Source organism: Vanessa tameamea, chromosome 12, assembly GCF_037043105.1.
Source record: "Vanessa tameamea isolate UH-Manoa-2023 chromosome 12, ilVanTame1 primary haplotype, whole genome shotgun sequence".
NCBI lineage: Eukaryota > Metazoa > Arthropoda > Insecta > Lepidoptera > Nymphalidae > Vanessa > Vanessa tameamea.
In genome coordinates, this window is record NC_087320.1 from 12,051,920 (window position 1) to 12,063,501 (window position 11,582).

The following is an 11,582-nucleotide window of genomic DNA, read 5'->3' on the forward strand; positions in this document are numbered from 1 at the left end:
TTAAGATAAATAGATAAATTTTATGATGTAAGAATTTTGTATGTATACTTTATACAAACAAAACTCATAAAAAATATAAAGATACCAAAAATTAAGCCATTTTAAATAATAAATAATTAAAATTAAAATTATTACTCTCATTAAATATGCTAAATTCAATATATTTATCCTTTATGTTAAAATTGTTATATTACTTTTAGTCTCTAAAATTTAATATGTTTCTTTACGTTGACCTCAAGGTACATGGTTTCATTATGTATGTATGAAAATTTTTTTTGCACACTGCATTGTTTTTTCTTACATTTTAATAAAAAAAAACGGTTAACTATTTTTTACAATCATGTATAAAGGAAGACATGGATGATTAATCTCTTCTAGGGATAATGGGGCTACTATATAAATATTGCTTGAGGAATGGATTGGGTACTTATATTTTGGGTTATGAAATTATTAATAATATATATCTATTAATATAAACCTTTTGTAGATTGAGTATTATGGAAAAGTCACAGAAAAAGATGACGCTGAATTCCTGGCGTTTCATAAAAGTAAAAAACAGCAAAAGTATTCTTTTTTTATTCCTGTTTATAACATTAAAGTTGTTAACTCGTCGGAATATTGTTTTTTTTTAAATCTATTTTGGAGTCCTCATCCCTCGAGGTCTTGGTTGTCACTTAAATTCAGCCTTGTGATTTCGACGATTTTAATATATTATATTATTTCTATCGCTATATAAAAGTAAAATATATTTAAAACTTACTGAATTCTTGTTAATATTAAAATAATTACTTACAAACAGCTTCCCATTCTAGCCCACGTGTGAGGTTGAGGGTAAAATTGCATAAATAAATTTTACGAGACATGTTTATTTGGCAACACCTAGGCACATACAGATTACAGACTCAAATAAAACGTAGTAGTGGATAGTGGTTAAAAGTAAAACTATACTCTTTGATGTCAACATTATTATTGTGATGTGTTAATTTCGCTGCCGGTATAATTTAACAGCTGATAAAAGAGGACTTGCTTACGTATTCAATTACTTTATTTATATAATTAATCGAATATATTATATTATTCCAAATAATATACATTATTAATATACAAAGGTACGTTTTCTGCTGATATTTTACTACTATCCATAATGTACTTAATTTAGTAAAGTACATAATAAAATGAGGCTTATAATATTTAGATGAGTGAAGAGAAAAGTGTTATACTTGTGACTGGCGGTTCCGGACTTGTGGGCCAAGCAATAAAAACGGTGGTTGATGAAGAGAGAAAATTAGATACAGAGAGAGCCAGTAAAGAGACTTGGATATTCTGTTCGTCGAAAGATGGTGATCTGAGGTAATTATTATAATTGAATAAAGCTTGGAAAAAATGTAATTGATGCGGATAATAAACTATAATATAGAAAGCAAATCTGTGCTGTTGTAGAAATTTCAGTATGAGACATATTATTGGAAATGCTGAAAATTGCTTGTATGTGTTGTTAAACTATTTTAGTAACTTAAAACCACTCTAGTTTTATGTTAATAATGTTAGTTACATTATGTAGGAGTTCTTAACATATATTTTTAAGAAACATCCCACTGTCTAAATAGGTTAAAAGATAAGTATAATCAGATATACCAGTTATTGGTGGATAAGTACAATATGTTGTAATTAGACTAGATTACTACCCTATTAAAAGAGCCCTCTACTAAGATGTAGAGAAAATTGTTAAGGAATATTTGTTTGTTTAAGGATATTATAAAATTAATGATTTCTTAGAAGATGACACTCCTTGGTAATAAGACAATCACTTTAAGGCCATTTCAAAGATAAATATGAATAATTGCATTGTAAATAATATTCTCGAAAAATAAAAGTTATTTTTCCAGTTAAAGTTAAATAAACAGATAGGCAGATTGACACTCAGTCATAAAAACTATGCTAAATATATATATGTATTATATATATTATTTATATTTATTGATTTTTTAGTTTGACTTTTGATGTAAAGCAATTAGGGACTTGAAAAAATGTATTGTAACTCATACATAAAATTTTGTAATCAAATGGTACCAGAAGGGTAGTATACCTTCCTGAACAAAAAAGGAGTTTTCCCGAATTCTGAGTGAACAAACATAAATCTGAATAATAAAAATTGAGAACTTTTTTCTTTTGTTCTAGAGATAAAGCACAGACCGACGCACTCTTTGATAAATATAAGCCCACCCACGTGATACATCTAGCAGCCATAGTTGGTGGATTGTTCCAGAATATGTCACATAACTTAGAATTTTTTGTAAGTTTAATTTAAATATTGATATTTGCCAGTTAGTTTAACGTCAATGTGTGAAATATTTATTGTTCTCTGGTTGAAAGTGTCAGTGAGCCAGTGTAAAAACAGGCTCAAGGGATAAATGGTGGTATGAGTTATGGTTAATATAGTTTATGCCCATGGTGACTTTAAGAGTGGTGATGAATTACCATAAGGTAGCCCATTTGTGTGTCTGCCTACGTATTTTATAAAAAAGTAAAATAAACAATGTTTTACTATAAGACTTGTATATTTCGAATATTATTTTTAGTATTGTGATTAATAGTAATTAAATAAATATTATTAAATAATAAAAATATTTTAAATATCAAAATGTTCTTACAATTGATATATTATCCTACTCATTAATTTAAAGTAAAGGTTACTAAAATATGTTTCTGTACTATAAGTTCTCTGTAAATCTGCTAAGCTAAATACATTTGTCTTATCTTTTGAAAAGTCTTCTGTTGTTGACTATCTATTGTAGCATCACTAACATGATAATATATTTTTTAATTTCAGAGGGAAAATATGGCTATAAATGACAATGTACTGCATGCTTGTTTCAAAAACAATGTCAAGAAAGTGGTCTCTTGTCTTTCAACATGTATATTTCCAGACAAAATTACGTATCCTATCGACGAGACTATGGTATGTATTTATTGTCCATAATATAATTTAATAAGTGACCAGAATATATTTTAAGAAGATATAAAATAAGTAGTATGCATTATATTTCTGAAAAAATATTTAAAAATTATAATCAGGGTTACACACTGTCCTTATGAATATGGAATGTTGGATGTCAAGACATGAGTCGCAAATTTAACATTTTCATAGTTGGTTTCCTGCTCACCCATTACAATCTATGATTGAAAATGGGTCTATGGTATCACTTGTGTTGGAGATGTTGGTTAATATGATGTACTGTCATCCATTGTAGTAGACTTCACTTGAAAGCCTGCCTGTTCAGCTTGGTATTGCTGTTACATCCAGCAAATTATCCATTAAAAAGGTTTTTATATCTTTAGTATATGTGTATGTATGTGTCAGCTTTTAGTGACTAATTTAATATTTCTGTATGGTGAACAATAAATGGTTAACCTAATTATTATATCTGCATGTTGTTAGCCTGAACAACTAAGGTGATCCCTGAGGGTTCTTAATATTATTAAATCATGATATACATATTTTTAGGTTCATAATGGTCTTCCTCATCCCTCAAATTATGGCTACAGTTATGCGAAGAGGATGGTCGATATTTTAAATAGGTAAGTTTGAAATTTAACTTTACATTAAATACAAATTGGATTTTTAATTCAGATAATTTAAAAATAGAAATTAGTAAGCCCTATACTAGTTGCATATGATGTGTATTATTTGATCTTGGTAATAAGCAACATAACCACTATATCCTTTCGGAGAATGGGTTGCTACCATTGGATAGCCAAATTACTCCCACAGATTGCAGGAATGTAATAGGGAAAGATGGAGCACATAAAAAATGTTTTAAAAATATCGAATTGTTATCGTTTATACTGGTTCTTTTCAAATATCACTAGCAAAGAGTATAAATATATGATTTTCTTCCGACTTTGAACCAATCTGAACGAAGAAGGATCATTCAGGAAACATTACAGAACAGAGTCGCAGATGTACAACCTGTATTTCATTTCATAATCCGATGGGAGGGTTCGACACTAGCTCGACATAGACGCTGAATATATGATGTCACTGAGCCGGTGTGTGGTCCCAGAGGCTACAACTCGCAGCACGGCTGCGCGTTCACGTCGGTGATCCCGTGCAACGTGTTCGGCGCGCACGACAACTTCAGCGCGAGCGCCGCGCACGTCGTGCCCGCGCTCGTGCGCCGCATGCACGACGCGCTCGGCGCCGGTGAGCGAATGTTCATTGTTAAAATCGTAGTGACTCATCACGAATAACTATTTTTTTAGCAGAGCGGATATTCGACATTTATAATGTACTAGAAAACTATCGAGTAACTATTAATTTATTTTGTTTTTGTCTAGATAATTATCAGGTAAAGATAATACTCGTAGATTTGATTTTATAAAGTAAATAGAAGAAGTTAAAATTAGTTTATTTTATCTTTTTCTATTTATTATCTTTACAAATTGTACATAACAATCCCATTAATACGAAATTATAGTGCAGCTTAAATATATATGTAATAGAAAAATCCAAGTAATAATAATTATTAGTGTTACTGATTGACAAAGTTACCCGATAGTTATAAATATAGTTTTAAATATTATCATAATTCCTGATGAATGGTATGTCATTGATTAGTTTTAATTTATAACATTATTTATTAAATGATAATTAGTCGAAGTGTTACTATCTAGTTATTATCAAGATTATTATCAGTGACAATTTAATACGACATATTAATACGGAACTAACTCGTGTCTGTTTGTGACCACATCACAACTAAACCACTCCGCTGATTGTAATATTCACATGTAAGGTCGATTTACAAATGAGATTAAATAGATAATATATTAAAATATCAACTCGCTGTGTACACATGTACCGCCTTCACCGCGCGCCATTTTGTATCTCTTTTGTTCCCGCGCTTTCGCGATGTGTCACTCGAGATGACATATTCATAAATACACACACACACAGATAATATATATTCATATAAATTTAATACTGCTTAATATATAATTAAAGATCTGTGTACACTACTCTGATTGTAATCTAATTTGACATGGATGTTACTTAATTCGTCTAACGCACACTGACATCCTTTACTAATTCACGCTGATGTTCGCCGATAATTTAAACTGGAAGAGCGCGCCTTTATGAGTGAATAGATCTATATGTAGAACTTCAGATAATAATAGAATATTATTCCCATTAATAAATAATTTAAGCGTCAATAGTGTAATAATTTAAGGGCAGCGATGTAAGTTGTGTAAATAGTCGTCGGTTCGATCCTGACACCTAACGCTAACACAAGCTTTAAGTTTAAATGAAGGGGTAAATAGGAATAGTAGTATTATTTTCCAGGTGACCCAACATTCACAGTGCTCGGCACTGGCAAGCCACTGAGACAATTTATATACTCACTGGACTTGGCCAAGCTTATGATTTGGGTGTTGAGGAACTACAACAGCGTGGAACCCATTATTTTATCCGGTAGTAATCATTTATATTTTATTGTATAAGATTCGACATCCTTATTTTATTTGATAGTTAGTTTTGTACTAATTTTATAACGAATTAATACTGTTTCATTAAAAAGTTGTAATTTTTATTATATATATCTTAGCTTATAGCTATAGTTGGTTATAGGTGGCAGCTTCACTTTTAATATAGTTCTGTAAAATGACGATTCAAGTGTTCGTAAAAGCCTACTCGAATAATGATTTTGTATTGAATCCTCGCGCGAGAGTGCGTTGATTTTCGCTCGTCATTTGTCGCTCCGTTGCTTGAGAGATTTGTGATAAAATGGATTATATTAGAGTGCTAAAATTTTGAAAAGTAATTATGGCAGTTAAATATACAAACATGTACACTAATATATTTGTCGAAATAGACACGATCTGATTCAAAAGAGGTATTTGTCCAGCAGTGAAAGCAAAAAATACGAAAATATTAATGAACCTTTTAAACTTTAGTGGACGAAGATGACGAGGTGACGATAAGCGACGTAGCGGAAGCCATAAAGAAGGCGTACGGCTACCGCGGGCAGATCGTGTACGACACGAGCAAAGCGGACGGACAGTTCAAGAAGACGGCTTCCAATAAGAAACTTCGCTCGCTGTACAGAGACTTCACGTTCACCCCCTTCGACGAGGCCATCCGGGAGACCGTCGCCTGGTTCATACAGAACAGGGACCATGCTAGATTATAAATAGCTCATTTATATATAGTAGTTCTTTTTTTCGCCGATATTATCTTAGTAAGTGTATTTATTTAACTTTATTGCTTATTGTAAATAAATATAAAAATTATATTTGAAATTTCGCGATTATATTTTTCTGCTTTTTTTTTTTAATCATGTCGCTTAAATAATGTGCATTTAAAATAAACATTCTGTTAATAAATAATTATTTATTTATTAATTATAATAAAATTATAAACAAAAATTAGGTAATTTTAATTATTCTTGTTTCAAATTATTTTCAGATATATAGATATATACTATTACAGCTAATAACAAACAAACGGTAGCTTTTTTTTATAAACTGACAAGTGATCACCACCACCCATATCAATTGGCGCTGTAAGAAATATTAACCATTCCTTACACGGCCAACTCGCCACCAAAGACGAAACTATAAACTAAGATGTTACGTTCCCTGTGCCAGTAGTTACACTGTCTCACTCACCCTTCAAACCGTAACACAACAATACTAAGTATTGCTGCTTGGTGGTAGGATAAACGCTAACGTTTTAATAGGAACACATTTGTTTATTGATTTGTCTATAACCTGTTTCAGTGGAAGAAGAAATAAAGATAAACAAACCTTACATCCACATATTCCTTGCGACTACAAACAGTTCCTGATTAATTTATCTCTGTTTCTAATAAACCACTTAATTAAGTTCACTGTAATTTTACTTTCGAAATTCGAATAATAGATTCGTCGTCATTTCTTCGCGAATTCATAACGAATATCAGATTTTTTTAAGCTCTCGACCAATTCGATGTCAAATGTTTATTTGTCTTTATTACTCTTGTGGTTTAAAAGTGTATTCTGCTTTTTTCCTCATTCGAGGCTCGTCGAAAAGTGATTATAATGAAATTAAACAATATATTAATTTAACAAATATATAATTTTCACTTATCGAGCCTACAGATTGGGTTATTTTGAACCATCTGTAAATCGACCTTCGGCCCTACGAGATCTCTTATATTGTTGAGTCCGTATTTGATCATCGTCGGCCTCTCGAGGGAGAGCCCCCACGCGATGACGTTGACGTCCTCGGGCAGCCCCATGGGCAGCAGCATCTCCGGCCGGAACACGCCCGAGTTGCCGATCTCGATCCACTTCCCGAGACCTGATGGAAATATTTAACAGAGGTGCCGTGTGAATTCATGAATAACCAGTATTTTCATAATATTAGTCTTTATAGAATTATTTATACTACAAATCCAACTAATATTATCCAATGAACGTATTAGCTACGAAAACAAACATGACACTGACGTGCTGAACGCATCAACAACGTATCGTGGTGTTGCCACTCCGTGCGCGGCCCGCATTTTTCATTAGAAAAATATTATTTTGTCTGACACGTTCGAGAACGTTCAAGAACGAAACGTTTGGAGCGAAGTGGCTTTCGCTATTTATTATGTATTAAATAACCGACACAATTAAATAAATTAACAACATTTGAGTACAATTCAATGACAAGAAATAAAAACTCGTATGAATTAAAACAATTTCAATAATAAAGGAGTCAGAGAGAAAGCGAAAACTATTTCTTTCTCTATTCACTCCACTGTAAGCCTGGTAAGAGTAAATCGATCCAAAGAAGTCACAATATTCAAACAACTATACGGGTGAAGATTTGGTTTAGAAAATAGGAATTCAATTCAATACAAGTATATTTTCAATGATATTACCTTCATGATAAGCGAATATCTCCATGCTGGGTTCGGTGTAAGGGTTGTAAGCAGGTTTGAACTGCAACTTGTGGAAACCGAGGCGACTAAAGAATGTGTCCAGAGTGCTGATGAGGTCAGCGAGGCCCAGTCCACGGTCGGCTATCACACCCTCAACTTGGTGGAACTCCGCCAAATGCGTCGCATCTAGTGTCTCGTTACGGAATACCTGTAATGACATAGTATACAAGTTAGTATACCAAATTAGTTTAATTATACTTAACAAATAAAATAAATAATATTCAAAACTTTATAAATTCATTTTTCAGTAACCAGTTACCAAATGAGACAGTAACCCCGATACCGAATAACTTTACTATTCTCCTATTGTTGCACTACCAACTCTTAGCGAATTTTCGAATAAGTTATAGGTAATCAAAATAAATATTTGTTTCTTTGTAATCGATACTTTGCTCTGAAACTATCGAATCGATTTTAACAATTCTTTCATCATTAGAAAGCTATTTCATCCATACTTATATGTTTCCTATTATTTATTTTTCAGTGATAATAATATTTTCTTTATCATTTATCCGCTAGTGTCCGTATCCATGTATGTTTTGTATACTCTTACAGTCACTATCAGTTAATATCAAATGATGTGGATTTATATGGAATTCTCGACAGCCGATGCTTGTATCAGCACTATTAAAAGCTCATTAAAAGTATTCTTGCATTAATGTTTTGTGATTTATCTAAGGGGTTTGATTGCGTGCAACATAACACGGCGTAAAATGTCACATCACGTTAAAGAAGCCGCCCGGAATCTTCTGATTTCTTTGCGGAGTAATCGAGTTTACATCGTTAATGTTAATAGAAGGATATTTTTAAAAGTTCCAGATGATATCGGATTCCTTCCTTTTCTAGGTCCATTTAAACTCCTAGAATACACCGAAAGTACCATATCGATGTAGTACTGAACTTTTAGTTAAAAAGTAAAAAAGCAATATGCGTAAAAAGAAATGCAGTGCTAATCCGGAAGCCGGGCGGCCGCAGAGGCACCTTGTCGATGCTGAAGTACTTCCGGCGCGCGAAGGCGGCGCGCGCGGCGCCGAACAGCATGCGCGCGCTCACGGCCGTCGTGTGCGTGCGCAGCAGGTTCTTCTGCGCCTCCTCCAGCTTCCACTCGTACCTGTAGCCCTGGGGAACGCATTTGTCTTTGTACGCACTTACATTTGATCCGCCATTTCCATTAAACATACTTCGTTTAATGCGAAATAGACAGTGAATACTACATTGTATCCGATGATAAATGGCAAGGCACTTCTTAGATCTAATGTCTCTAGTACATGTACAGCAAAGGCACATTGGGGCCAGATTTAGGGGGTCTGGATGTACTGGGAAGATATTTTGTAATGTAAGCATTCTCTAAAAAAGTCTATTACAACTTTGAAGGGGGGGTGACATACGAAGATATATTTGATGCACATGGATTTATGCATTTACTTATATAAATATATCTAAAATCATTCAATCATATTTTGATACAGTATTATCAATTAATTTGTATTAAAGTGAGAAAACTTTTAAATTTCATGAATAAAAGATTTCTAATTTTACCTGTGACCCATAACCACCAACGCTATGCACTTTCTTGACTCTTTCCAAATAATCCATTGGGAAGTCAGTGGATACAGCCGGTGAGGATACAAAGAAAGTGTCATGGGCATCTCTCGCTGGATGCTGTTGAGGTTGGAACAGTGCATCAAAATTCCAGAAAGAACTTTCCACATATTGATTCGTTGGCATCTCTGTGAAACCCATTTCAAGGAAGATTTCACGGAACTCCGATCGTACTTTCAGAAGAGGATGTAGATGGCCACATTCTGGTGGTTGACCTATGAAATAATTTTAACATTTAATAAATATTTAAATTTGATGGAGTATTTAATTTTAATGGAGAACTTAGTGGAGAGAACAAATATATCTGGACAAGCATCACTGAATAAAAAATCTAGTACAATGTACATATGTTTACCATCCCCTATTAGAGCTGCATGGAGGAATAAACTCGAAATGTTCTCCTTAAGAGTTAAGGATTTAGCTCAGCAGTGCGTCATTAACAGGCTAATACTTTAATGTTTCAAGTAACAATACACAGACATAACAAAGTAAACTTTTTTTTACTAAAGAATTTCAATATACATATATGATAAAAAAATATTGATTCACATATATTTGTTATTTATATCAGGTAATTTATTATATCAGAAATTCTTATCACATGTAACTGTTGACCAAACTGAAGTATAACAATAATGATAAGTATGAATTATTTCTGTGTAAGTAGTATTTGTTAAACAATTACATATATATATTATGAAGTCAATTATTTGTAGAGTAAATATTTTAAATTTGTAATTGTATGTAAAGGTCCACCTTCAAATATCTCTTATGTAATTAATTACCATACCATTGTAAACTGCAGTCTGCAATAAATTCATGAATTGAATATTATTTACTAATTAAATAAATGCATGGTTTATTCCCTATTTCACTGTCAAATAGATAACTCCAGGTGGCAACTGAAAATTCCTTAAAAGAAATGATTTTTACTCAGGGGTTGACTTCTCTATAGGTTAAGGAGGCCCAGGTCTAAGGCAATAAAGTTAAGAAGTCAGTAAAACTTTTTCAGCACATCAATGTTTAAATTTTTTTAAATTGTCTCTAAAATATTATTTATTTGAATTCATATTTTCTAGTCAATTGTTCATTATATAATAAGAGAGGAATTTAGTACACAAATAATGACTGTTCTGATCAATTTGGAATAATAATAATTTATAATTAAAAATTAGTAGATACTTACCAAGGGCTGAAAAGTTATATGGTTTGAATTGTAACTGTTTCCACGAACCAGTCAACAGCATGTCACTTGTTAGATCTGTCTCTAGCTTCTTAATGGATGTTGCAAAGTTAGGTCCTTTGGATAACAAGAAACTCTTTATTGTGATTTCTTGTAGGAGCTTCCGTTTTTTGTAATCATTTCTTAAATTATCAGTTAAGTTGTCTATGCCTTTATTTATTTCATTGAGATGGTCTTGCACAGTATCAGTGATACTTTCTACTTTATGTTTCACTAATGGTGCTCCTGATTTGTCAATGAATATCCAGCCTAGTGACATAGCTTTGCTAAATCCTACTTTTGCATTTGGAACACTCTGAAAAGATTATTTAATTTATATTAAAGTTAATTTTGAGGTACGTTAAGTGACGTATTTTACCTTCATAACATCAGCCTGCTTAATTCCTTCTTCAGGTATGCTTCTGTATAAGACAGCTTCGTGGCTGCCTTTTTCAGCAACTAGCCTACCTTCATCCGTTAATTCCCATTTAGTACTTTTTACTGGTTCGGAAATAACCATTTCTAGTGCTTCGACACTTTTCACTGCACCGACGATCTTTTGATGTTCTTCATTAAATTCACTAGCTAATGTTAATGTATCAACTTTATCACGCCCTTCTAAATATTTCAAAATTCTTTCGTTTAACTCCATTTTTATTTATAATGTTTAAAGTGATTTTAGGTTATACAAGACTTTTAAATAAATTTAAACCTAATATCAATGCAATAATGGAATTGACTTGAGATGACTTTGACAAATGACACGACACAAGTTAAAAATGAATTTG

At 32.3% G+C, this 11,582-nt stretch overlaps 2 protein-coding genes across 2 annotated transcripts; one reads left to right on the plus strand and one right to left on the minus strand.

The window, feature by feature from the left end:
- The first annotated feature begins 942 nt into the window (after positions 1 to 942).
- On the plus strand, positions 943 to 6,396 carry Gmer (GDP-4-keto-6-deoxy-D-mannose 3,5-epimerase/4-reductase). Its single transcript, XM_026642581.2, has 8 exons — positions 943 to 1,109; positions 1,196 to 1,350; positions 2,179 to 2,293; positions 2,831 to 2,959; positions 3,506 to 3,579; positions 4,065 to 4,204; positions 5,345 to 5,473; positions 5,956 to 6,396. Exons 2-8 carry the CDS (start codon positions 1,196 to 1,198, stop codon positions 6,189 to 6,191), a joined length of 978 nt encoding a protein of 325 aa, XP_026498366.1. The 5' UTR covers positions 943 to 1,109; the 3' UTR covers positions 6,192 to 6,396.
- A 702-nt stretch (positions 6,397 to 7,098) lies between these two features.
- LOC113402341 (phenylalanine--tRNA ligase alpha subunit) lies at positions 7,099 to 11,516 on the minus strand. Its single transcript, XM_026642559.2, has 6 exons — positions 11,174 to 11,516; positions 10,759 to 11,110; positions 9,510 to 9,787; positions 8,952 to 9,089; positions 7,911 to 8,118; positions 7,099 to 7,342 (listed from the first exon to the last, which is right to left on the minus strand). Exons 1-6 carry the CDS (start codon positions 11,444 to 11,446, stop codon positions 7,122 to 7,124), a joined length of 1,470 nt encoding a protein of 489 aa, XP_026498344.2. The 5' UTR covers positions 11,447 to 11,516; the 3' UTR covers positions 7,099 to 7,121.
- Between the last annotated feature and the right edge of the window lie 66 nt (positions 11,517 to 11,582).

Bases quoted from the DNA above. Each gene is read 5' to 3' on its own strand.
- LOC113402341 (XM_026642559.2), bottom strand. From the start codon at position 11,446: ATGGAGTTAAACGAAAGAATTTTGAAATATTTAGAAGGGCGTGATAAA. The intron at 11,111-11,173 runs GTAAAATACGTC...TAATCTTTTCAG, and splicing joins AGCAGGCTGATGTTATGAAG to AGTGTTCCAAATGCAAAAGT. The intron at 8,119-8,951 runs GTGCCTCTGCGG...ATGTCATTACAG, and splicing joins AGTACTTCAGCATCGACAAG to GTATTCCGTAACGAGACACT.
- Gmer (XM_026642581.2), top strand. From the start codon at position 1,196: ATGAGTGAAGAGAAAAGTGTTATACTTGTGACTGGCGGTTCCGGACTT. The intron at 2,294-2,830 runs GTAAGTTTAATT...TTTTAATTTCAG, and splicing joins CACATAACTTAGAATTTTTT to AGGGAAAATATGGCTATAAA. The intron at 2,960-3,505 runs GTATGTATTTAT...ACATATTTTTAG, and splicing joins ATCCTATCGACGAGACTATG to GTTCATAATGGTCTTCCTCA.